At 43.4% G+C, this 25,211-nt stretch overlaps 1 protein-coding gene and 1 long non-coding RNA gene across 6 annotated transcripts in view; one reads left to right on the plus strand and one right to left on the minus strand.

Annotated features, from left to right (window-relative positions):
- The first annotated feature begins 216 nt into the window (after positions 1-216).
- LOC119717447 (uncharacterized) lies at positions 217-4,553 on the plus strand. Its single transcript, XR_005266988.2, has 2 exons — positions 217-2,169; positions 4,245-4,553. It is a non-coding gene; the product is annotated as an uncharacterized lncRNA (long non-coding RNA).
- Positions 1,955-25,211, minus strand: part of ADCY5 (adenylate cyclase 5) — a 213,962-nt gene continuing 190,705 nt past the window's right edge. For all 5 annotated transcript variants that reach the window (XM_021270949.4, XM_038181939.2, XM_072040775.1 and 2 more), the window contains exons 12-21: positions 24,499-24,586; positions 18,590-18,706; positions 16,889-17,053; positions 14,754-14,929; positions 10,958-10,984; positions 10,039-10,171; positions 7,906-8,169; positions 7,384-7,588; positions 6,411-6,535; positions 1,955-4,527 (exon numbers count right to left, since the gene is read on the minus strand). In XM_021270949.4, the coding sequence (XP_021126624.4) occupies positions 4,399-4,527; positions 6,411-6,535; positions 7,384-7,588; positions 7,906-8,169; positions 10,039-10,171; positions 10,958-10,984; positions 14,754-14,929; positions 16,889-17,053; positions 18,590-18,706; positions 24,499-24,586 (1,429 nt within the window). In that variant the 3' untranslated portion in view covers positions 1,955-4,398. The remainder of the gene's footprint in view (positions 4,528-6,410; positions 6,536-7,383; positions 7,589-7,905; positions 8,170-10,038; positions 10,172-10,957; positions 10,985-14,753; positions 14,930-16,888; positions 17,054-18,589; positions 18,707-24,498; positions 24,587-25,211) is intronic.

A 25,211-nucleotide genomic window follows, 5' to 3' on the forward strand; every position in this document is an offset into this window, starting at 1 on the left:
TAACTCCTGCTGTTGTGCAGATGAAAACGTTTCTGTTGTCTCATTTCTCTGGTTTATATGTCAGCAGATAACCTTGTTTGTATTCTGAGATTCCTTCTCTTCCTCCTGCTTCTAAAGATGCCTTTTTGAGGACTGAAAGCTCTGCCGCAACGTGTGGAGGCACGCTCCCGTTCTGGTTACACTGGCATTAAGCTAACCGCTGACTAGCAGGTAAAATGAACAACTGCAGCTGTTGGTGCAACAGAGGACAGTTGCGTCTTTGTTTCTGTGCTTGTTTTTATGGCACTGATAAAAATCCCTCCTCACAATGGCAGGTTAGTGTGTGCTTGGTAAATATGGCTGTTCTTCATCACTTGGTATTGCTATGTGCTAAAAACAGGGCTTTAACTTGGCTGTGATATCAGGACTTGCTGACATTTTGCATAAGATGAGGAACAAGACGTGCCAGACCAGGTTAGAGGTGAAACTGAAAATTCCCAGGGTTTCCTGTTTGCTTGTAAAAATCCAGCATTCAGAGAACCTTCTAGTTCAGCTCTTCCCTGCTGGCATGACCAGATGTGAGAGTTAGAGTTGTAGAGATGAATTTATGGGCGATGAACACTGTCTTGTGCAACGTGATTTTAGTTTGAATTGCACAGGGCTGTTGGTAGTTGATTTTTCTGTGGAATTTAGTGGAAGCGGAGCCCCCTGTGTGCCACTGGATGCCCGATTCTTGTTGGCCTCTCCTGACCCTCGGGCACAGGGCCCCAGGTAGGGTGTCCCTCAGCCCATATTTCATTTCCAATCCATTGGCAGTGGTCCCTCCAAGGCCAAGAGAGCACCAAGCGTGTGTGAGCAGTGGTTTCTGTGGGAGCTTGGGCTCCAGGGCTGTGCCACGCAGGGGGAAAGGAGTTTGTGGTTCGGTCGGGAGGCCTCAGGTGGGCCTTTCAAGGGCACCCTCGGAGTGAGGAGCAGCCTTGGAGCTCCTGGCAGGGGCCTGCCTGCTGTCTGTTCTGCTGTGGGTGTATGGCACTGCGCCACCTGGCCAAACCAGCGATTAATTGTGCTCATCTGTAAGCTGTGTTTTTTTGCTTATCTGCAAGCCGCCACCTGGCTGAGGCTGCACGGGTTTGCTACCAACAGATGGCAGTAGGTGTTCGTGTCTGGAAGTGCGTTTAAAGCAAGAGCTGGGGCCAGCTGCTGCCAGCCCAGCGGGTCTAGCAGGGCCTGGCCACCACGCTGAAGGCAGAGCTCTGGGGACAAGTGGGACATAAGGGGATGGTGAGGTGCTCAGGGACGAGAAGGAAACCATGAATTTCTGAAAAAGTTGCAGAAAAGTTGCTCTGCCTCCCCTGAGTAAGGTGCTGTGTCTCCTTCAGTTGAAAAACTCGTAACAGAAATGGTCAAGAGAATGGAAATTGGTTTGCTTTGTTTTGCTTTTAGCTAGTATCTGCCAAATTAGCCTTTTTCAGACTGCATCCTAAGCTAGCTCGCCGACATCTCCCCCACCCCAGTCCAAGCTTTTAGGTTTAGCTAGCAGACTTGGGGATTTTTGTCCTAAGCCAATTTTGAATGCTCTTTTTAGCCCCCTCCACGTATGCTCAAACCAGAAATGCTGCTGTCCTCAGGAGCACGCAAAATTAGCGGTTTCTGTTTTTTTTTTTTATTATTATTTTTTTTTCCCCCTCAGCTCTCCGTAGTGCTAGCTAGCATGGATTTGTCAGCTGTCCTGAGGCCGATGTTTCAAAATAAGCAGGTACACAGCAGATGTGTGTGAGAGGGAAGCCGGGGGTGTTCACTGTGCAGGTGAGAGCTCGAGGAGCTGGGACTGGGCTCTGCGTAGGAGTGGTGTGGTCCCAGTGGGCATCCAGTGCTAGCCAAGAGCTGACTGTTTCTGTGTGCAAACCGGGTGTACTTACACAACGTCTGCCTATCTCCTCACTAGCCAGCTGCATCTAAAATAAGACAGAGACGCTTTACCAGTGAAACAGTGTTTAATATAGTTAAATTACTTAAATAGATTTCAATTTCCATGGGAAATCATAACTGTATCCATTTTTGCAAGATCCAGAGTAAAGAGTGTGTGAATACCCCTTGAAATGATCATGACACACTGTCAACAATCACAGCTAGAGATACCGGGGACTTGAAATTTCATTGACAACACAACTTCATAAGATGAATCAAAAGGTAAGAAGACCGCAGACTTTCATAAAGCAGAAAGCAAACCTAAAAATGAATTTGTGGCAGGGAGGGAATGGAACTCAGTGAGGGAATAAAAGGGGTGGAATGGGGAAGAAATGCGTAATGGCGTGATGCAACTTAAGTATTTTGCAAACCAGGAGGGATGTAAAGGAGCAAAAGTATAGTACAAGGGCAGACTTGGCAGTTTTACAGAAGTCAATATACTATACTTTTCAGAGATGTTTCCTAGTGGAAGGGGGAAGGCAAGGGGCGATGCCATTTAAGCTCGTGCTTAAATGGCTTAATGCTAGGGTTATGCTTAGCAATATGGCAAATTAATTAAGACAGGCCCATGGATTTTCACTTGTTCTTGTTGTCAAGTAGGAAAAAAATAAATTACCACCACAGTGCAATCATTAAGCTGTTAGTACTACAATAATTCTGCCCTGAGAAGAGTGGAAAAGAACTTTATTAAACGTCAAAAGATTGGAGTCACTTTTAGTGCTAGCCAAATTCAATATCAAAACTCTCCCCTCATAGAATATAAAAAATATAGCTTTTAAATTCTTTTCTTTTTTAATAAAATACCAAGGGATTCTTCTTTAATAGCTAAAAAAGGTACATAAATGGTAACAGTGAACTATTCATAAACCCCCACTAGTGATAACGATGTCCAACACGATATCAATGGCACTGTATTTTAAGGTCGCTCACCTCATACACATTTGCCATCAAAACCTCTTTTTGAAAATCGTCTAACTCCTCGGAACTGAAAATATGTGACTCAGTTTAAGTAAGTGCTCGCTACAGGAAAGTCAACTTGATGCTGCAGTACATAGTTCTTTGTAATGTCAAATGGCAGTTACAATATCAGACAACTCTCATATCATCAGGATTCTATTAATCCAGCTCTGAAAAATGCTTCTTTTTTTTTTAAAGAAAAGTTCAAATAATCTTTTTTTTCTTATATGAGTTCCTGTTACAGTTAATTAGAAGATTTGCTTAGAGCTTTTTAACTTGCTTGACAGATACTGTCTCATTAGCTTAAATTAATAGGTCCTGTTTCCATTTGTTAAGATGCCACCCTCTATATGAATGCTGCATTGAACAACTGTGTGACTACTCTATCTTTTTTTTTTTTCCTCTTCTTTGGGGTTGTAGATTTTTCTGGATTTTCTTTTTAAAATGCATCTGCTCCAGCCTGGAAACTCACCTGTTGTTGTTCGATTGTATAGTGATAATCTGAAAACTGCCAAGTCTGTGTTCAGAGTATTATGCACAAAAAACTACACAAAAGTCTAACAGGTTATATACACCTCCCAACACACCTCGGTGTGGTGTGGACAGCCTGCCTTCTAATTTATATATAATTTACAAAATATAGAATTTGGTATTTCTGTTAGATCTCCATGTTTTCAATATTACAAAATAAAAAATACAAAAAAAAAAAAAGCACAACAAATTTCAGGGGAGTTCCCTTCCCCCCCAACGTCTCTTGTTTACATCTAGTCTTTCCCATGTAAACTGATATATACCAAAGAAGAGCACAGAAGACTTTTTAATAAATATGTTTGTAGATCCATCTTTCTTTATCTTGATCTTCCCCTTCGCAAGATGTGCCAGCTCCACTCCGAAGAGCAGTCATTTAGCCATGTAAAAGAAGGGAAAAGAGAAGGCCAGAGCTAAACGTCTTTTCACACTAAAACATTAATGATGCCATTCTAAAAGGCCTTGTTGTGTGTTGCAATGGTGGGTATCAATTTTGAAAGCCCATTCAAAACAGCTAATAAAAGCACAGTGGTACACTTCAAATAGCTGGCAGTATGGGATGGAAACATTATGGCAGTGCAAATCCATTCCAAAATAATGCTTTGTAGTGAATCATACATTCCTTCAACCAAGTAAATGTTGTGTTGCATCAATAAATACTTAAATAGCTTCTTGTATCATCCTGTGGTAGCAGCCTCTTTTAAAGATTCCAAATTCTTATCTGTGAACGCCGTAGTACACATCTTTGGTTGATTTAGCACTCAGCCAGGAACAAATTGAAGATGGTTTCTGTTGATTGCATTTCATGATAGGTGGCCAAAGAGTTTGCTGATACCAGCTCTAGAGTCGCTGTGTGAAATTTCAACTGCGTTGCGTTTGTAAGATTCACTGCCGAAAAGTGATTCTTCTCCCGTTCACAATCTCCTGTAATGCAAATTCCATCTCTGAGCGATGCTGCAGTTGGCGCTAACTGACCGGAGGCCCTTCATTTAGAAAGTAGGTGGTCATTTCTCCTTTGCCTTTGACCTTAATGACCCCTCGATATTCCAGCTGGTAGTTGTTGGCTGCTAGAACCTGGTACATGTCTGTGGTTACCTGCAAAATAAACAAGAATAAGTGTACGCTTGTCATGCTTTTCATGCAATCTTTTCACTTCCTTCTGGAGTCCTCAGGTAAAATTAAAGTAGGATCAATTGTTTTGTTTCCGAGTTGACTTTTTCATATCAATCACTGACTAAAGAATTGGCACAAGTTGCAAAACAAACTCAGACTTTTAAAGTTGAGAAACTACAGAAGCCGCACAGAGTATGGTATTTGAAGAGAACCATATTTTTCAAGGAGGTCACAGTATAAAAAGAAAGAAATGAGTCACATTTTTTAAAATGCACCTGGTAGTTCAGGATACTCAGCTGCACTCATTATGTCACCAAAGAGGTAGTAGGAAAATGGGTTAAAATACTTCATAAGTCCTCAAAAATGGCTTTAAAAATTTACATAGTGGATATATAATTCAGGAGTCATTCAGGGGGCCGTTTTTTGGAGGAGAAGGTAGTGGGCAATGAGAAAGCCAACTAACGGAACACTAGCCAGCATCCAGAGCCTCTGGGCAGATGCCATTCAAAAATAATTATGCTGCAGAATAACAGAATGTTAAAGGCCAGATTTCATGAGCTGTTCAGGGCCTAACGAGGCAGCAAGGTGTAGCATAGTGTTTTCTGGAGCCTAAGTAAACAAAACTGAACTTTTGGGTAAATCATTCCTCCCAGCTACCTAATTTGCAAAATCCTATCAAGCACCTTAACTAACCTCACCCCAAGCTTTTGAAATACAGCACTCAAAGTGCTTGAAGTTATTAGACCCATTGACAGCTCCATCACTCTTACTTTTCTCTCAGTTTCCTAGTACCTGGCTGTTACAGCAGATGCTATTCAAAAGCAAAACAAAACAAATAACAACAACAAACAAAAACAACAACAAAAAATCTTTGGAAAGTCCAATTCTGCCCTGTCTGAGTCACTCATAAACACAAACTCTAAGTACTTCACTAGCAAATGGACAACATAAAAACAGCTGCAAATTCTTGCTAAATCCTATCTCTTCTATGGTGAATCCTGGCTGACTTTGCAATTTCTCATCCTTTTTCAGGTGGTTTTAAATATTTCCAGTTCTGGCTTCCTACTGCTGTCATGTTGTTGCACTGATTTGCTTAACTCAAATGAAAGTTGTTCAGGGACTGTCTTGTGGGAAAGTTTAAAGGGCATTGGATAAATACTGATCAGTTAACTGACAGCTTACTTGGATGGAAACGGCATGGCTTCCCCTCTTGGATTTTACCTCAGTTACTCATTATTTTTACATCCCTTCAGTATTTTCCTAGGGAATGACAATCTGTAAGTGGGCCTTGGCTCAGCAAAAGCAGGACAACAAAACCAAATCAATAGAAAGGTGACTGCCTGAACGCCAGGAAGATGTTTGATTACAAGACAGTTTCCATTAACCCATTTAACCGTCCCCTCTCTCCAGTGTTATATTCTCATTCCACTGATGTCTAGCTCCTTGCTAGCCTCACAACACAGATGGCACTGTGAACAGAGACGTGACATACAGAAATACATTGACATGAATCCTTGGAAAAGAAAACAACCCACACGTGCATGTAGCCTCACAGCAAAGCCACCAGCGTGAGTGGGTAAGCATCCCAGCAGGATGGTGTGCCCAGCGCCACTGAGGCGCTCAGGGAAGGAGCTCAGCTCAACACTTACAGAACTAAACAGCAAGGTTTTGACCCAAGGTTGCTACATTGGTCAAAATTAAAAGGCACAACTTGATGTTACTACTAGCATTCCCCAGTTCCCTTTTCTTTCAGAGCTGTGTAAATAAATATATGACCTCAAGGAATAAAATTCCAGTTCTAATTACATTCCAGAAGCCATAAGTGATACAGGCAGTTTAAGTAAATTTTCCAGTGATTTCCTTACCTGAATCCTGTCAGGCACCCCTGTGCTGTCCATTCGGCTGGCTACATTCACTGTGTTTCCCCATATGTCGTACTGGGGCTTACGTGCTCCTATCACCCCAGCTACCACAGGACCAATATTGAGGCCTAGAAGGAGAGAAGAAATCCCACAATGCTCAGATCCATCACAGGTGAACCACATGAAGCTTGAGGCAAGTTACTTGTCAGACAATAAAAAGTCCTGAGGTTCATCAGTTGTAGCTGTGCTTTACCCTGACACATGAAGTTGTTGCCAACTGCGGGGAAAGAAACTTTAAAGACTAGTTGGCTTCTTTGATCTGTTATGACTGTCTGACTGGCAGCACTTGCTGCAGCTGCTCAATCCGCAGCTATTTTCCAGTACCAGATAGCAGGATAGGTGTTATTTGTCACCCTGTTGCCAAGCTAACTGCTCACTTGGGCGTCAGCACAGGCTGCGATGCCAGGTGGATGCGAGACGGGCACTGCAGCATCCCGACAGCCTTCAAGTGCAAACCCCACACTCGACATCCTCACCTTTTCACCTCCTTCTACTTTCCCGTCTCTCTTTATTTCCTGATTTGACAGTCAGCCTCATGCCCAACACCAGCTGTTGAACAGCAGAACCTGGGACCACTGAGGATGTGGGCAGCAGAGCACATCACAGGTGAAGTGGGCCCAAGCAGAACCACTGTGTGTGACCAGGCCATGATAAGAGCTTCTCTGCACCAAAGTCTGTTGCCCAACTGCTCCTGGTCCTCCAGGGAGCTTTGGTAATAACACTGCTGCCTAAACAGCGCTGCTCTGACATTTCACAGAGGCCCAAGCAGGCAGACTGTTACTTTTCTGTCACTGGGTACAGAACAATTAACATAATTACACAGCTAAGGTAACCTCTACGTTTTTCTCTCTCTGTGAGATCCCCAGCTCAGAATGACCGCTACTGGTATTCAATCCCGTGAACGCAGTGACATTACCTATTTTCATCTGGAAGTTGTTGAATGAATGTTCATTAATGTATTTCATTTGGTCCATTAACCTCATGGCAAAGTCAGCCAGAGCTTTGATATGTGTCTTCCCTTCCTTGTCGTAAGTGGAGTCATTGAGGCCTGATGCAGCCATGTATGTACTGCCAATGGTTTTGATCTTCTCCAGCTGCCGAAATTGGTCTTCACTTATGATCTGTTACACATGAGAAGTGCAGAGAAACTGAATAGTCAGACACATCCATGCTGTTAGTGTCCTTGCCAAGTGTCCTCCCTTGGTACAAGCACTACAAAACTCTAGACAGTCTCCATTACTCAAAGTACAGAAGGAAAGGGGGCAGAGGAGGGAAAAGGGAGTGAAATAATAAAAAAAAAGACTTCTAGAATGGGGAGAAATGAAACATGGCACAAGGATTCAGTAAGCTACCTTCCTTCATAAGTTCAGCAAAACCCAAATAAACTCAAATAAACTCAATCTGTTTGCTCTATCCACACGCATTTTCAGTGACTTACTTCATCAAAGTCGGCAATGATCTCGTTGAGCAGTCTCAGACACTCCACCCCCTCATTGTTGGCCTCCAGTTCCACATAAAACTCTGAGAAGTTGCTTATGGAGGCGAACATGACAGCCACACACTCGCAGGACTGGTAGTACAGTTCATCATTTCGCCGCTCCTGAGCTAGGAAATGGGCTGCCACGTCCTTTGGCAAAATGTTGTGGAGGAGGCGTCTGTTATAGGCCTGCAGTTCCTCCATTTCTTCTTTCTCCTCAGTGGCCTAGTTTAGGAGGGAGAAAAAGACACACTTATTCTTTCAGTAACTGCTCTAGAGGAAAGAAAAAAGCTGAACGTGAACTCGCAGGGAATGGAGGGAAGTGGGGGAACAGCAAAGAAGGGCAGAGGCAGAGAGATGCAGGAACGAGTTTTGCAGTGGAAGCTGTTTGTCTTTGTGTGCACATGTATATAAAAGCCAAAGGGGCTTCCTACAGGCAGACGCCAAAATCCATTTTTGCTACATTTCTAGGCACTGAATCAGGTAATCTCTTCTTTCTGGGGAACTCCAATACAATCCTAGCACCCATGAACAGACATCGCTGGCTTTCCTAGACAAGCACATAGGGCTTCAGGAGGAGCACAGAGGTGTGGGTACTGATAACTTTTCTCTCCCCAGTTACCTGATGGTTGCAGTATTTTTCGCCTTGTTTTACTTTTTGCCATTTTGAATATTTTTGAGCAAAGAGCAATGGGGTCAGGCAACAAACACGGGATCAGGCAACAGCTGGAGACTGCACTACTGGTACAGAGGACACGTAGAGTGATTTGGGTAATGGGAGCCCTGAAGACCACCCTGTGTACAGCACGATCACCTTCAGCAGAGGCAGCAATCAAAATTCCCCTAACAATATATAACATTTTGAAATTGATTTTATTCTATTATTACTATTATTATTTTTCCAGTGCCTCTTGTCATTGCTGGAGAGCTGGAGTTAAAAAAAGGGCAGAATGTCCTTGCTCTTTTGGATGCTGGCGTGGACAAACACAGCTTAGCCATCTCAACAGCCACCACAGAAGGGATTACCTCCCCAACATCCCTTATCCACATGTTGGCAAAGAGACAAGCAATAGTTGCAAAGCACTTTATGACTTTGCTGGTTTCTAAAACAGGAAACTGGAGGTTAAGTGACAAAGCTGCTTTCAGAAGGTGTGTCCAGCCAGAACAAGAAAAACTCCTGGCTCTGCCTGGGGAAGCAATATGCTTCGGCCAGCGGAGCACAGACCTGGAACAGGCAAGTGAGCTCATCTCCTCCATTGTTTTACCGTTTATAAACGAGGATAACAATGTTTACGTGCTTCCCAAGGAGCTTTAATTAATTGGTTCTTCCTCAGTGCCTCTTACTCAAACCACTGAGACCTATTATTAGAAAGATGTCCTACTGTCCAGAAGGTAAAAAAATCTATACAAAGCCTGCAGTCCTGTGGTCTCCCAGCTATGAGTCATGGGCAGAGCTGAGACCTGTCCTGCTTACTTGAGAATCACACAGGACACCCCGACATCATTCACAGGCACATGTAGTGAAAATATTAACACTGAACCCAGGGATGGAAGCAAAGAGAGGCATTGTCTGTACCATGCTGGTTACCCAATGCCACTGCCCAGGGGCTTAATGAAGATTGGAAGTGAAGCCAGTTCGCACTGCTTAACAAGATGGTGAATGAAACTGCAACTGTGAATCCTTCATACCTCTGAACACAGCAAACTAAAGTTGGCTGAACTCTGGGAAGCAAATCAGCCGCGAATATGAGCTTCTTACATTTACAGATTGTGTTATACTGCAGGTTCCTGCAACAGTGACAGGCTCAGGTGCCTGAGTTCGTTAACCAAGATCTTCAGATCTATGATCTTTTATTGCAGGGACCATCCTAAGTGCACTTACAGGGAAACAAAGGGTTAAATTAACCAGGATGTGAGGCACTCAGAATGAGAAGTACAAAAGGAGAAAGGCACATTACTGGTACGCTCAGCTAGGTGCCAGGTTCAGATTAAATTCAAAGGCATTTTATAACACTGAAATTTGATAGTGAATAACTCAGTAGTTACGCTAACACCAAAGACTATATTCCTCCAACACAGCAAACACCCACTAACCTGGAGTTTCCAGAGGAAATCAAGCCTTGCAGTGGATTCCACTTGCTGGGCATGCAAATACAGTGCCAGGACAAAGACTGTAATGATGACAGGGGTGACAATCTTCAGCGCGACTCGTGTCATCACTGGAGAGCTGCAGCCAACAAAAGAGCAGAATTTCCCAGTTATTCTTAGTGTGGAGGAACACAGCACACTCCCCCATTCTCACTTCAAGGCTAACTAACCACTGAAGAAAAGGCTTTTCTCCTTCCCTCTGTAGCCCATGTTGGTAAAGGGAAAACGATACCTGAAATAAGCTCAGGACTTTGACTTACAGGTGCTGGTTTCTGAAGCAGGACTTCAAAATCAGAAATTGAATCCAACTTCTTAAAGTGGGTTAACATCAATGTAAAAGCCACTTGCAAGAGAATAGCCATATGTGCTATGCTTGGCAAAACTGAAATGCTGACAGTTCTTCAGATTGTATTTACCAGGTCTCTTGCCTTGCCTTCCCTAGCCTCCAAAGTCTGGAACTGTTCTACGCTTCATACTTTGCTAATTAGACAATTTTAATGATTTTTGTCTTATAAAAAATCTAAAAGCTGGAAGGAACATTAAGATACATTCCCAACCCTTGTGACAAGCAAGTAAATAAAAATTATTTGAATTACAGTTATACAGCATGAAAATATCATTGTGATAAAATCTTTAATTTGTAATTACAAGATCTACGAGACGCTCTGCAAAGCAAGTTCCCACAGGAAAGAGGATGCTCTGAGAGGAGCTATTGAGACAAAAGGGCAATACTCAATCCACGTAGGGTATGTGTGCTGTTTTGCACTGGATCACAGTGGTGCATGCATGCTGATACTGCACCTTGTGAACAGAAAATGCCTTCTGACACAAACCCACAAAAATACATCATGCCAAAGTGACTCACCATGGTAACGTTGCATTTGCTGACACGCTGCAAAAAAGAAAAGAAAAGAAAACACAAAAACACAGACAAGGTTAGTAGAGCGGTGTGCTTCCTGTAGCACTCGTCCTTCTGTACCTAATGCAAGAGTACCTCTGCAATGTGGCACCTCTAACGCTGTGCGGGGCTATAGCCCTTTAAAACGGAAAAGAGCAAAAAGACTGGGGGAGAGAAAAGGTCGCTGTCTGAGCTATGCTCGGAGATCCAGTGATGGTGCAACATGGTTAATTTAGTTAAAACATCTAAGGAGCACTGAGAGTCAGAGAATCGTTTGGGATTTGAATGTCAGTGTGGGATATTTAGCAAATGCTTGTGCATCTGTCACTACTTCATTAGGTCAGGCAGAAAGCGATTGATCTGAAGAAGGAAGCTTTTGGTTAACATCTCGTGAGGGTTAGCTGCCTTCTTCCCCATATGTTGTAAGCCGGAGGCGTGCCTAGCTCCTTTACCTCTGGCACTATCCCCTCCTTCTGCCAGTTGCTCGTCTCCAGTGCTGCACCTCGCTATGGGTACTGCACGCGAGTGCACTAAGAAAACCCTTATGCAGGCTGCTGTTACTATGCTCCACGCTGCAAAGAGCTCCTATGAAGCAGAGCTGCTGAAGATGGAGGGTGTGCTTTTCTTACAGTGAAAGGATGGAAAAGAGCTTTCTGGTAGGTAGTAGTTGGCTGAGTTCCCGACTGATTGATTGCTTAATGCTGCTGGTTTCTTCTCAAGAGTGGGCGGAGTATTAGGTGGCCGAGAACCTCGTATATGTATCTTTTAAAATACTGTTTAAATGGAAAGAAAGAAATCAGTGGTAAAATTACTGTATTGTCATTGACTTGTGGCTTTGCAGGCTACTGATGGGATACATCTTTACCTTGGGAAACTCACGTTTGTCCGAAGAGCATCAGACCAGAGTTTGCTCTCACTACGGTGTCAGAGCTAGAAATGATCAACACTGAAATAGCCGAGGGAGCCTTGCTGAGCATAAAACTAACAAATAAAGCCATGGTTGCTCTCTAACCTTGTTTGCTCCAAGACATTTTTTTCATCTCTGAGCATGGAATTTCTTCTGACACAGATTTTGCAACCCGTGTTGTCTTGCACACGATCTATTGCGAGGCCTCCTGGCGAGCTCCAGCACTGACCACGTAGCAAAGCCCAGGTTGTGTCTGGCTCTGGACCCAGGCTGGGAGCCCTGAGGCCAGCACCTCCCACGCTAAAGGATGGAGCTAGTCGGAGCTGGAGACACTTACTGCATGCAGCATGAGTCTCCTGCTCTCCTAAATCACTGCCTGGCCAAGGATGACTGACCGCCTCATTATCACTCAGTCTTATGACAAGATGGGACAGATCTGACCTTTTTTGCTGGGCCTGCTGCTCAATGCAGGTGCTGTGCTTTCTCTAAAATCCTCAGCAGTAACACAGACTGTAAAATGCAGCAAATCCAGCATTTATACAAAAGCTTTGGCTAACTGAAAATGCCCAATGCAAGCAATAATGGGAGTTGCACTGCTCCCCATGGGACAGACGTTTCCAGTAGGAGATAGCTCTTTAATTACTGGAAGATAAAATAGCAAGAAATTCACTAAATACATTCCTGTTCAAAGCTAGCACTTTTTTAGCAGGAAGAGTGGCTGACTTTGGGGACAGCTCCTATAGGACAGCAGCATCTCTGGGCTTGATGAACAAATTGCTGGGCAAAGCTTTTTAGGCTCCCCTATGCTGAAACCTAACTGAGAAGCCCACATTGGTCCATCACATCTTTAAAAGCAATACATTTATCTCCTGCATGGGGAAAAGGTAAGATGGTAGAGCTCTGTGCATCCAGTTACACTTCATGTGTCACCGTGCTGGTGTCACTCCAACCAAGGCTACCCAGTCCCAACGTATTACTGTCAGCCTTTCAGTTGCTTGCATGCTGTGTTGGTTTGTACACAGAAGTGTGAAGCGACATCTGCATCACTTCTAATTAGTCAGAGCACCATAATGACTGCAGAGCAGACAGTAATTATGTCGCTACAACAGGCACCCAATTAAAGTAGTATGAGGTCATGCTTTTTTTTAATATCAGCTGGACAATAAGGTACATCTCTGAACTCCGTGTTACATGCTGAGCTCCCGTCTTGCACAACGCACAAATGGACTGCCAGACTTTGAGGCATTAAGAAGCGGTCCGTGGAGCTCTCAGGACAAAACAAATACCATTTAACGAGGGAGAATACAGCACCACAGAAAGTTATTTCTGGGAAAACCTGCTAACCTTCTCCACTCTATTACTGACATTTTGATTGTGGAGTGACGTAAATTATACTACTAAGTGCTGTAATTTCACTTAGTGCTTGACTTACAAGAATGAAATGATATTTGGGATATAAAATGCTTTTATTTCTCTAATTGTGTTAGAAAATGATAAATAGCTTCCACTGTTGGAATACACACCATCTGCAAAAAAAGGAAGGGAAACCTCATTCTCCTCGTACCCCTGCAGAAAGCTCCAGTGGGTTTCCTACACAATTTAATTTGCGTGACTTAACAAAATAATTTAAGTGATTACTGCCAAAGGATATAAAAGCCATACACCATTAATTATTAATGGCTGCCCAGGAATGTTAAAAATCATGGAACATTTATGTGAAGGACAGAAGTAACCAGGTGCATCCAGTCAGGGTTTAATGACCATCAGGAAATCTGAGCAATTGCATCAGCTACTTCATAACATACAAAACAGCACAGGGTCAGGGGCATATCCTCAGCCACCCTCCTGTCTCAAGACAAGAGCAACCATAGGTACAATCCTTACAGATGTTTCACCTAAATTGGCCTTTAAACCATCAGGATTGGAAATGCTACAATTGCCCTGCTGGGTTATCCCGTTGCTTACCAAATCTTTACCATTAAAGAATTTCTCAGTGTCTGTGCAAATACTTTGGTGTGATTCAAATTCACGTTCTACCCACACCTGAGCACAATTGTTGCCCAAGAGGGGAAAAAAAAAAAAAAGTAGTTAACATAACAATACAAACTCCCAGTGAGAAATGAAACCTGTGGCAGAGGGAGTGTTTATGAATGTGCCTAATTTACCTCCCTGACATGACTTTCAGGAGAGGGGTACCCATGTCAGCAGATGGTGGTTGCAACCATGATCAATATGTGACCTGGTGAAGACAAACTACCTTTTGTAAGCAAAAAGGTAACTGGATACTCCCTCTTAGCCCAGGTCCCTCTGTGGGGAATTGTGCTGTGATGCCAGGTTTTCAAATGCAGGCACATGCCCAACAGCAGCAAGGAGATCATTAGCCAAAAGTCAATTATATTTTTTGGGTGCACTACAACAGATGCACAAATATCTCAGCAGTTCATTGCCACACCCCTGAGCCACCTCAAATTTGTAGGGGATTTTTTTCTTGAGAGAAAAACATTTCTATATTGAGAGTGTATTACCAGAAGAAGTGAGAATGACTAACTGCAGCTCCCCATTTCTGGAAGAAAAAAAAAAACACAGATCCACTCTGATTGCAGTTATATTTTGTTATTAATAGAAGGTTCATTAGTCAAGTTCCAGAATAAAAAGGTCTTAAAGGGAACTGTGATCTCCTAATCTTCAGAGGTGGAGAGCAGCATAGACAAACTTTAATTTACAGCCTGCCTGCCCTGGTACCATGCACTTCCCTTGCTTGCACCATGGCCTTGGCACACCCATCCACCTAATGTCTCACTGAAATCACTGGGTGAAAGAAATTAGGTGAAGATTTCAGAAGTGAAAGGCACTTACTAGGTGTTAGCTGTAACCAGGAGATCTGCATTGTCAAAAAGGTTCACCCCTGGCACTTCCACAATGAGAACATATATAAATTCAATGAATAACATAAGGATCAGTTTTCCAATACAGCTGATCTGAAGGAACACAGAGCAGGCCAGGAGACTCAATAAGACACTGTAGGTAAAGTACTGTATAAAGACAAAAAGGGGGAAAAAACAGAAGAGAGATGAATGTCAGCTGGATAAATCAAAACCGAAAACAAAGGAAACTAAACAGAGGGATAGAAAGGGATTGGGACTCATGGTTGGGCTGCATGAACATGTAGACTTGGTTCTGCTTGTGGGATCCTCCAACACTGCAGGAGATTTAAGTGTTAAATCTGAACTGATGGAGAGAACAAATCTAGCATTCCTTATCAGGCATTATTTGCTTTACACTTGGGAGGTGTAGGGCTCACACCTATAGACACAAGGTTGTGGTGTAGGCTCACCCTGGATGTGGCTGTTAAATTAGCAGAAAGCCCCGTCCAGTTATTTTGGAATACTCCGTGTTTTGAAGTCAAATTTGGGTCCCAAATCTGTGTACTGCACATTACACAGGACCAAGGGTATTATGAATTCCCCTGTCAGGACTTACAGGCAACCACTTGAGGCCAAATGGAAAGTATTGCCCCTGCTGATGTGACGCACTGAACCCATTGGCAAAATATGAGCTGGACGTGCTTCTACCAATGCCCAACACTGTGATCTTTTTTTTTTTTTTTTTTTTCCTGCCAGCAGCTGCAGAACCAGCCCGTGTATGTGTGGTAGCTCAGCCTGCTGCCACACCTTGCTTTAGCAGTCACCAGGGTACAAACTTCTGCCAATCTGATAGCTGAATGTTTACCATGCCAGTGCTTTCCAATGTGATTGCAGGTTGTGAGTATTGCTCCTGGGAAAGCTGCTATAGGTGTAAAACCAAAGAGGTATGTTATCCAGCTCATCGCCTCCCAGCTATCAAACCCATGAAGCTTTAAGTTTCCACTCTGTCCAGACAGGCCTATTTCTAGCCTAACAACTGTACCCATCTTTTCAGTTAAAAGCAAATCCTGGTTGAAGAATAAATACGCTCGTGTTCTGAGCTCATTTATTAATAGTTAATTGCTGATATATTCAATTTGAGAAAATCACTTGTACAGCTTGTTATTTGACTCTTCAATTTCTAGAAAATGTGTGGGTGTTCCTTGTGGCTGAGGTAGGATCCCCCCACCTCTGAAAGCACACTGGGAGCACGAGGCACCTCCTGTACCAGCTCCAACATCTGCCCTGCAGAGCGCCGGGGAGGGACTCCTCCCTCCTTCGCCCATCAAACAGCAGGAGCTGCCTCGATGCTGTGTTAGCATTCCCTGCACGCAGAATGGCTGCTCCCCATTGATTATAACCCCTCTTGTCCTGAACCAGCACTCCTCACCACATTCTGGTGAATGCAGGCTATTTCCAGTTTTCCACTGTGCCAGATTTTGCTCCTGGGTCTTTCTGCGGACACACCAGGAGCCTGTGCAGGGTTGAAAGTCACACTAAGGGTGGTCTCGAAAACCTCACTGAATCAGACACTGGCAATATTCCCATCAGATAAAATTGAACAAATTCAGTGGGATACCAGGGCTTTCAGTAGTACCCTGGACACCTGTATGGTTACAGATAGGCCATAAATCTGAAAAAATTATACCATAAATCCAGATGGTTTTGCCATAAATTCTGCCTGCATACTAGCAAGATTTTTCCCCTCACTTTTCCATTTGCAGCAGACAATACACATAGTGGCCGTGACATATAAACTCACAGAAAGGTCTTGAATAGCTATGCAAAAGGATGATTTTTTTGGCAAAGTATTCTACCACTGTGTAAAATGTATTTGCTTTTTGCCATTAAAAACAATTATAAAAGCCTACCGATTATTCAACCGTGAAGGAATTAAATGTGGCTGTGGACTCCTGATAACAACTTCAGCCACTTAAGTTTGTGAGTAGTGGCCTGCGTCAGCCTTGTAACATCAGTCAGGAGCAACCTCCTTTCCTCTGAACCACCAACATTTATCACACAGTTTTATAGCCCCTTCTCAGGTGAAGCTCTGCAGCCCCCCCCCCCTTTTTTTTTTCCAAGCAATACCTCTGGAAAGTTGCAGTTAGGCAAAGGACTGTCACAGAATCCCTGCAACGTGCCCAGGCTGTAGTTGGAAGTCAGGTTGCTGATAAGGCATATATCCACCCGGTCAGGAGTGATGTTGTATTCTGCAGCCATGCAGCTGGCAAGATCCACAGTGCTGCACATGAACTGAAGAAAAAGATGGTATTAAAGGCACACACAAGGAGAATAAAATCAAATAGTTTCTAACAATTAAAAAGCGTCTTGAAAATGGCTGTAGCAGGGGAATAATCAACGTGCAAAATGAGATTACCAATCTATGTTTTATTGGATATGCAATGGCTGTGCTTTTCTCTCCCAAAATAATAGTTATTAAAACCCAGGTTGTGCACGCTAGAAAGCTAGTTTGGTGTTCAACTTTCGTGAACAACTTTATGCCTAAAATCTTACAGGCAGAGAGATTGTAGATACGTACAAACACATTCAATTTTCTGTGATAAGCTCCTGGTGTATTTCTACTGATAGGAATTTCTGAACTGGTAACTTTCATCTGCCATCTCGAAGTCCCTAACACTTCTGCTTTGGGTCCTTGTACAGGAAACACTTTACTGGCAAGGCTCAATCAACATTTTATGTTATACTGAGGAAGCAGTAGAGCCCCATTCTGATCTCCATGTGCTGTTCCATTTGTCAATTTTGGAAAATTTTACACCAAGCAAGTCCCAATTGCAAAGAATCAAACATTACACAGAAAAATAAGTTTCTTCTGTGTGGTGCTCAGCAACCCACACCAGCTCTTTGCAGGTGTGCTGTGGGCGAAGGCAGTGGGGTGCCAACGCCACTGAGCTGGCACCTCCTATACAAGCACCTCAACAGAGCACAAAACTGTTCCTAAATCTCCACAATGCAAGTAGGGAAGCTTAGGCAAGAGAAAATAGTGATCCGACTTCAGGTGTTAAACCTCTCCATTCCAGTACAAGTCAGCATTGCCTCAGCTGAGGCTGTAACTGAAAGCAGTCATGAGAAATCTTTGTAGCTACCCCCAAGTCCTGGGACCATCTATCTCTCTCTCTTTCTCTTTTTTCTCCCTCTCTTAAAAATTGAGATAGATGTATTTTAAAGCAGTTTCTTTAAAATGCATTCAGCCTTGAAGCCATTTGTACAAGTGAGAAACCAGCAGCCACGGGGACCTAGAAAACAGCCAGTCTCCCTCTGAGCCTGAAATCAGCAGTGGCGTTTGAATGTGAAGCAAAACCACCCCAGTCCCAAAAGTGCAACTTAAAGCGAAGTCTTTGCAGTCCCTGTTAAGTGATTACTACACTCGGAGCAAGACTCAGTGCTGTGCAGACGGCCAGCACAAAGCCCACGCAACACTTAAGTCCCACTCAGTACAGTGGGAGTTAAATGACGCATAGGCCTCGTGCTGGCCCTGCATGCTGGGGTGCGTTTCAGGCATGGTTTATGTACTTGTAGCAGGAGCATTTAAAGAATCAGAAAAGAACACGGGCAGAAATGAGTACCAGGCATAAAATAGGCTATAGGTATGCAGCTGCCTGGCTCCCATTTCCTTTCTGTTCCCAAAAAGCAAAAGGGGGCTGACCTCAGATGCTGTAAGCATTAGACACGATTACATTAAACCCAGTGGTTGTAAGGGTTATAATGCTGCAGAGCACTAATAAGAAAACTGTAAAGAACTGAGTAGGTCAAGGGAAATAATGCACATACCATGTTGACAAAGGCAGATAGAAAAACCAGGATAATGGCAAAGACTCCAACTAAGGTACTATTGGTCCTGGACTGTACAATCTTCCTAGAAAGAGTCTGGAGTGGAGCTGGGAAAAGCTGGGTGTGGAAGAAAAAAAAAAAAAAAGATTATCTAAACATGTAAAATCATTGCTTATTTTACAGATTACCACTTGCATTTAAACTGCCCACATCCTCCAGTGCAGTGTCTGTGTGGATGCTGCACAGGGGTCAGAGAATGGCTGTAGGGATGGCAGCTTTGGGACAAAGGCGAGCAGGAACGTGACAGCTTGGTGGCCAAATCTATTTATTCCTTCCTAGTGGAAAGGCTTCTGCCTGATCTCAGTTTGTGAGCCACGACAGCACTGTTCACAGGCCTGCACTCATCCTGCTGTGAGAAGCAAACCACAACCACCTGTAACTGAAGTAACAAGGAGCTTGTAAATTACTGGATTAAAATTTTTAAAAAGCAGAAATGAACAAAAAATGTGTTATATCCCTTTGATGAAGAAGCGATACCACAGCACTTTCCGGTGCCATTTCAGAAACACATTTAAAAAGTCTTGGCCAGCTTCGTGCTGTGTTACACCCTCACTGGAGAAACCAGCTGGCCTCGTCTCATCTGCAACACTCGGCACCACAGACACAGAGGGCTAAAAATAACCTCTGGTAAGGGCAATCACAGAGCTTCCCTAAATAGTCTGTTCCAGAGATTAGCTATTATCAAAGTTAGATTTCTTCTAATTGCCTTCTAACCATACTCCTGCAGCAGTCTTTGCTTTCAGGTGCTGCCCTGTACCCTAGGTAGAAACAGTCTCTGCGTTGAAGCTAGACTAACCAGGCGTGCTCTGCAGCAAGGGTCACACCTCAGCATCAGCGAGGCCTCCTTGCTCTGCATCAGTTACCAGAGAAGTCCAGAAGGCATTGAAACGAACTCCTCTTCATTCAGCACCACCGATCCAGCGCACAACTGAGGGCTGGAGCAGCGAGAGCTGGACACCGAACATCCGTGAGCACAGCCACCCTTTGACAGGAGAGCATCAGCCCTGCAGAGCCCTTCCCCTCTCTGCCTCTCTGGACAGGGGCTCTGCTGAGGACTGCCAAAGTTTTCCAGAATCCAACTCTCCTTCCTGTACCCGCACACCGTGTGAATAACCAAGCCACTAGAGGGTATTTTTAGAGACACAAAGAAGCAAGCAGCACAGCGACACGGCACTGCAATTTAACGATGACTAATGTTTCTATTAAAAGTCCTGCTTTTCCCTTTTATCCTTCACTCTTACATCTTCAGAGATGCAACGTTTTGTCAATGCATAGCTTCCCACACAGCGACCCTACAACGTAATTACGAAGCGTTAGAGTGACTGAAGCACTGATTAGCTGCTGACTTTTACAGAGGGAAAGAGGCCGACATGGCGAGAGTCTAAGGAGCCAATTTCACCAGTGTGTGTGAACTTCAGGAGGGAGGAGAGGGCAAGTCTCTGTTTGGGGTAGCAGGGTGGAAAGGGGAAATTGGAGTCCTGACTTATTGGTTGAGAATTGATTGAACTTCACTGAAAATTTATACAATCCTTCAGGCTGAGGAAGCCTCCTTCTGTAATCTCTGGGAAATCAGGCACCTAAATAAAACTCAGGAGCACTTTGTTGTGGATCTTGGCACAAGCCCCTGCTGCCAATGATCCCAAAAAAAAGCCTGACTTCGAACCAAGCCTGAGATATCAAGCAAAGCTATCGGTGGAAGACACTTAAAGTCTAATGAAAGCATGTTTTCTTTGTATTAATCTTGGTTCTTGTTATCAAGATTAGGCAAAATAGGGAAAATCGTAGGTCAGTAAACAAGTGCAGATGGAAAAAGTCCTGAGGAGGTAACAAATGCCAGAAACCATAGGAGGTTAGGATTGCAATGGAGAGCACAGCAGCACAGCTGGGCTGCACATCTGAGCAGTCTCTGCCTTAGGAAGAGCCTTCATGCAGGCTCTGTAACTCTGCAAACCTCTCCCCATGTTAGAGGCAGATCCAGCAACAGGAACACTTGCAGTCTGGAGGACTTCTGTGGTAGAAATGGAGAACCTGTCTAAGCTCTGACAGTCAGCTCTGCCGTAAAAGCATCCACAAGTCAGGGGTATAACAGTCCCAAAAAGATGCACAGGCATCTCCTGGGAAATGGGATGGAAGGGAAGTGTGATTTTGGGGACTCTGTCATTTGGCTATCCAAGATTTATATTTGGGTTGCCACAGAAACTTGAGACCACTTGTTAGCCCTCTTAAAATCTCCATGTCAGGAAAAATAGCCACAGTGGGAAAGAGGAAACTGGGCTCTCTGGTCAATTCCAGTTCACTGTACACTGAAATGCATAAATGCTGCAGGATGACCTCAGTTCCCATAAGAGAGAGCATGCAAGTACACAGTGAATACAAAAGGGGAAATCAGGCACTGTTGTACAGGTGAAAATCCAAATTTAAAAAGCAACAAGTACTAGTGCTACATTGAAAATGATCCACATCATCCATTCATTTGCATGACAAAAAATAAATAAAAACTGTACTTTGCAGTAACAGCTGATCACAGACAGAAGAGTAATATTTGTCCTTTTTATCTTCTTAAGATATATTGTGGACATGGAAAACTGCTTAGATAATTGCTGTTGTTCTGTGAGATGAAAAAAATAGGAGGTCTTTAAGTTCTGATTTTTCAATTTGTAATAAAAGCCTTTGAGTCATTTCAAAGTACATTAAGATGCTTCTGGAGTAAAAGACAATATCTCCAGGCAACTTGATGTTGCAAGTCCATTTATGTAACTTATTTCACAGAGATTTATTAGTCTATAAAAAAGTACAGTTTTCAGAAGTATTTTTCCCCTGCCTGAGAAGAAAAAAAAATAAAATAGGAGCTTCTAGTGCAGCCTTCGGAGACAGAGAAACAAGTAGGCAAACTGGACCTATACAAAACCACAGTCGCAAAATCCTATCTTAATCTCCGAAAGAGACTAAGGGATAACTTGAAATTTCTCTCATACATGCTCCCAGGAACATGCAAGAAGTTAAATTCCACACAGCAGTTTATATACCAGGAGTTAAGGATTTTAAGAAAGAATACAAACTTGATAAGTTAGCAGCAAAACAGATGTCTGACAGTGGAGTATTTGCAAAGGGACCCTGGTTCCCATGACCTTAGACTCTGTTGGGAAGGAAAACCATCTCACGGTGGCCAAGTCTTCATGGAGTATCAAAGTGAAGAACTGGAACTCTCTTGTTTATTACAGCTGAAGAAACTTGGAAAGCCAAGCTGGCTGCATTGGCAGGTCCAGGATCAACTTCTAGTCCGTGGAGAATTTTATAGTAGAAGATAATAATGACAGCAAAAGAAAATAAAACATGATCAAGCTGTCCTGAAAGAGCCTGCTGGCCACTGTCAAAGCCGGAGTTGGAGAGGCCAAAACAAGGAAGGAAGGAAAAAGAGTCACTTATCATATAACAGCACAGCAAATAGGCAAAAGTTATGCTTATACTGTTATCCTGAGGAGGACACCTGCTTTCTGACTTTGTATGGAAGAAACCACTGGTATGTAAAATACATGCTTTCCTATCCCACATCCGAGTGTGAAACAAAACAAATAAGGCTGACATCTCCGTGTCTTAAAATTTTATCTAAAGGTTCTGTAAAAGCGCCTGCCTTCCTTGTGTGTATTTGTAAAAAGGCTTCCTGAAGCAATGTGCAGTAGGGGCTGGGTAAACATGCTGATTAAAAAACTGATGTGAAACACCAAAATCTTCAATGACAGAAGTAGGCTGCAACTGCTGGGAGCTGCTGCCAACATACAGGTAGCTGACAACGCAACCATACAGCAGAAGTACCTGTCCCCTAAAAAAGCCATCTCTTAATCAGATGTTGTCAGCCAAGGCTAATTTGGAGCACAAAAATGAGGTAATCAAAAAGGTACTGGAGCTAGAAAGCTCTCTGTTTTCAACATTTGCAATTTGTGTATATAAGGCACTGACCTCACTATTATACAAGAGCACCTTGTGAGCCCAGGACAGAATGCTGAAGGCTCACTTTTCAGAACACTTCATAAAATCCTGTTAAATTCTGATATTAGTCTGAATCCATTCCAATGTCTTGTGTTTCCAAAGCCTGTCCACTGAGGCAAAAGCAGACTAAAACTGGTTGCAGGCACCAGTGAACAGACTTCCTCTACAGGAACTCGGAAGGTCAAGGCAAAGAAAGCAAGACTGAACATTCCCCATAGTCATGGGGACTGAAGAATGCTATGTGCCTTTTAAATTCGTCATTAAGATAAGTAATAATATTAAATAAACCAAAAAGCTCCAAAGCAAAATCAGACCTTTGAATTATGCCAGAAGTGAGTGCTGCTGTCAGTACGTGGAGGCAGTCTAAGCTTGTAAAAGCCAGCGTGTGACAAACAACCGTGCACTTTGAAATCTGTCTCGTGGCAAATCCACCACCTCAAATCTTTCAGGGGTCTGGGTCTGCTGCAGCTCTTGGCCCAGTAATTGCACAGCACCACAGGTGAGCTGGTGTGCTGGTCTGGCTCTGCCTGGCTGCCAGTGTGTTGGGATGTTTCTGCTGTGACACTGCAGTGTAAATAGGCTCCAGCACAGCTCTGCACAGTTTATAAAGTAATGACACTCAACAGCACCTTCACATGTAATGGACACACCAAATATAACCAGGCATCAGTGGATACCATTTCTCAGCTCAAGGGACCCAAGCACTGTTATCTCTGACTTGTAAGTCTCATTGATGGTAAACAAGCAGGACTCATGAGATGCTGCACTTGGCTCACTTTAAAATTGTCATGAGCCCAAGGGAAGCCCCATGAGCTGTTAAGTTCAAATATAACCTGAAGCTTCTTTCACAGCTCTTATTAAATGAGAGGGCAAAGCTTAATTCTTCAAATCTAACTTTCAAATATCAAAAAGATGTGAAAGGTGTAAGTCTGTCAAAGGCACCCACCTTCAACTATTAAAAATGGCACAGAGAAGATAACTAAAATGAGGCAAATCATCTGTCTGACATAATCCCTTACCTGACTATTTCTTCTGCACAAAAATTAATGCTTCTGAGCTATTTTATTCCAAGCTCTGAGTAACAAAGGTGAGCTTGTGCTGAGGTGCCCGAATCTGTATGTTTTCCAGGTTCAGACACTGGAATGTATGGAATCTCCATGTGTGGAATGGAAGTAACCTCAAAACAGCAGATACAATCAACTAGCATGAGCATTTTAATACAAATACCTTTGTGTGAAAAAGATGAGTGTATCACCCTTTCCAAAGCACTGATGGCCATTTTGCCACAGAATGCCAACAATAATTAGCATGGATTTCAGATTTCACACAACGTATTTCTCTGCTTACCAAAACCAGTTACAAGAAAGAGCTCACTAAATGCTGGAAGCTCTGTATAGTCATCTGAGAATGGCTGACAAAGTTATATATGTTTATGGCTTTTACTTCCCCTCAGGACATTTTTTCTTGATGATATTCTGCTTCTGATAATCTGCCTACCCAAACATGCATATGCAGCAGGGGACAGTACACAGGCTACGCCGCAGGAAGTTTACAGGGAGGAAACGAATGGTCAGTGTTTTGTTCCACATTGGGAAATGTGTTCTTATATCAATATGAGAGTGCCTGCAGGGGACTTAATAGACATGCAGATCCACAGAGTGATTACTGCTTGCTGAGCTAAAGAGATGCCAACCCTAACATCTGTTTGCAGTTCGTTCTGTCTTATCAAAGACTTTTTCTGTAACCCTTGTCACATAGTGTGGATAGGGTGGCTAACAAAACATGCTATGTTAGCTGAAGAAACAGATTACCGAACCACTTAGATTTGGCAAAGGACTTTACAAAGAAACCACGTTACTCACCTTTACACAGGAGTAAATGACTGAAACAAACACCACTGTGGTCAGGATCAGGAAACAGGTCAGGTAAAAACCCAGCATAAACGTAGAGCTGAAAGCAAGGAAGTTTCTTTTTAATGCACATCATATAGAAGAGCTACAGCTCTGCTCTCAAGACTATGACATTTGTACAAGCTATGACACACTGCACAGGCTTTCCAATTAGGATAGCAGTAGGAGATACGAGGTGCCTTGAATACCAACAGATACTCTGCCCTATTTGAATTACTCACGCAGGCTGCAGAGCAGAGAATGCTGTATCTTTTACAGCAATCACCTTACTGCCAGGGTGACAGCAGAGGGATTGAGAAATATCTCCCATGCTTGAGGAGATGATGGAACAATCTGTTACAGTGGGTCAGCCCTGGCTGGCTGTGGGTAGGGGACCCCAGGAAGGAAAGCGTGCTGCACACTGCAGTGAGGCTGAGCGCACGTGAAATCTGCAGGGGAGGCACATTTCATGTTAAGCTGATGAAACCCTCTTATTTGTGCCCTTTATTTGTGCTTCAGGGATTGCTGGGATACCTGGTGTTTTTTATGAGGGAACACACAAGGGAAAAGCTTGGTGGGGATAGCTAACCATTCTTGTCATGTCTGCGCTCTGTCCTGTGTATAGGATGGAAGCAACCATGGCACGAGGACAGACAGGGAAAACAGCTTTAGCCTGGTCAGCTTGA

The sequence above is a fragment of the Anas platyrhynchos genome, chromosome 7 (genome assembly GCF_047663525.1).
Source record: "Anas platyrhynchos isolate ZD024472 breed Pekin duck chromosome 7, IASCAAS_PekinDuck_T2T, whole genome shotgun sequence".
NCBI lineage: Eukaryota > Metazoa > Chordata > Aves > Anseriformes > Anatidae > Anas > Anas platyrhynchos.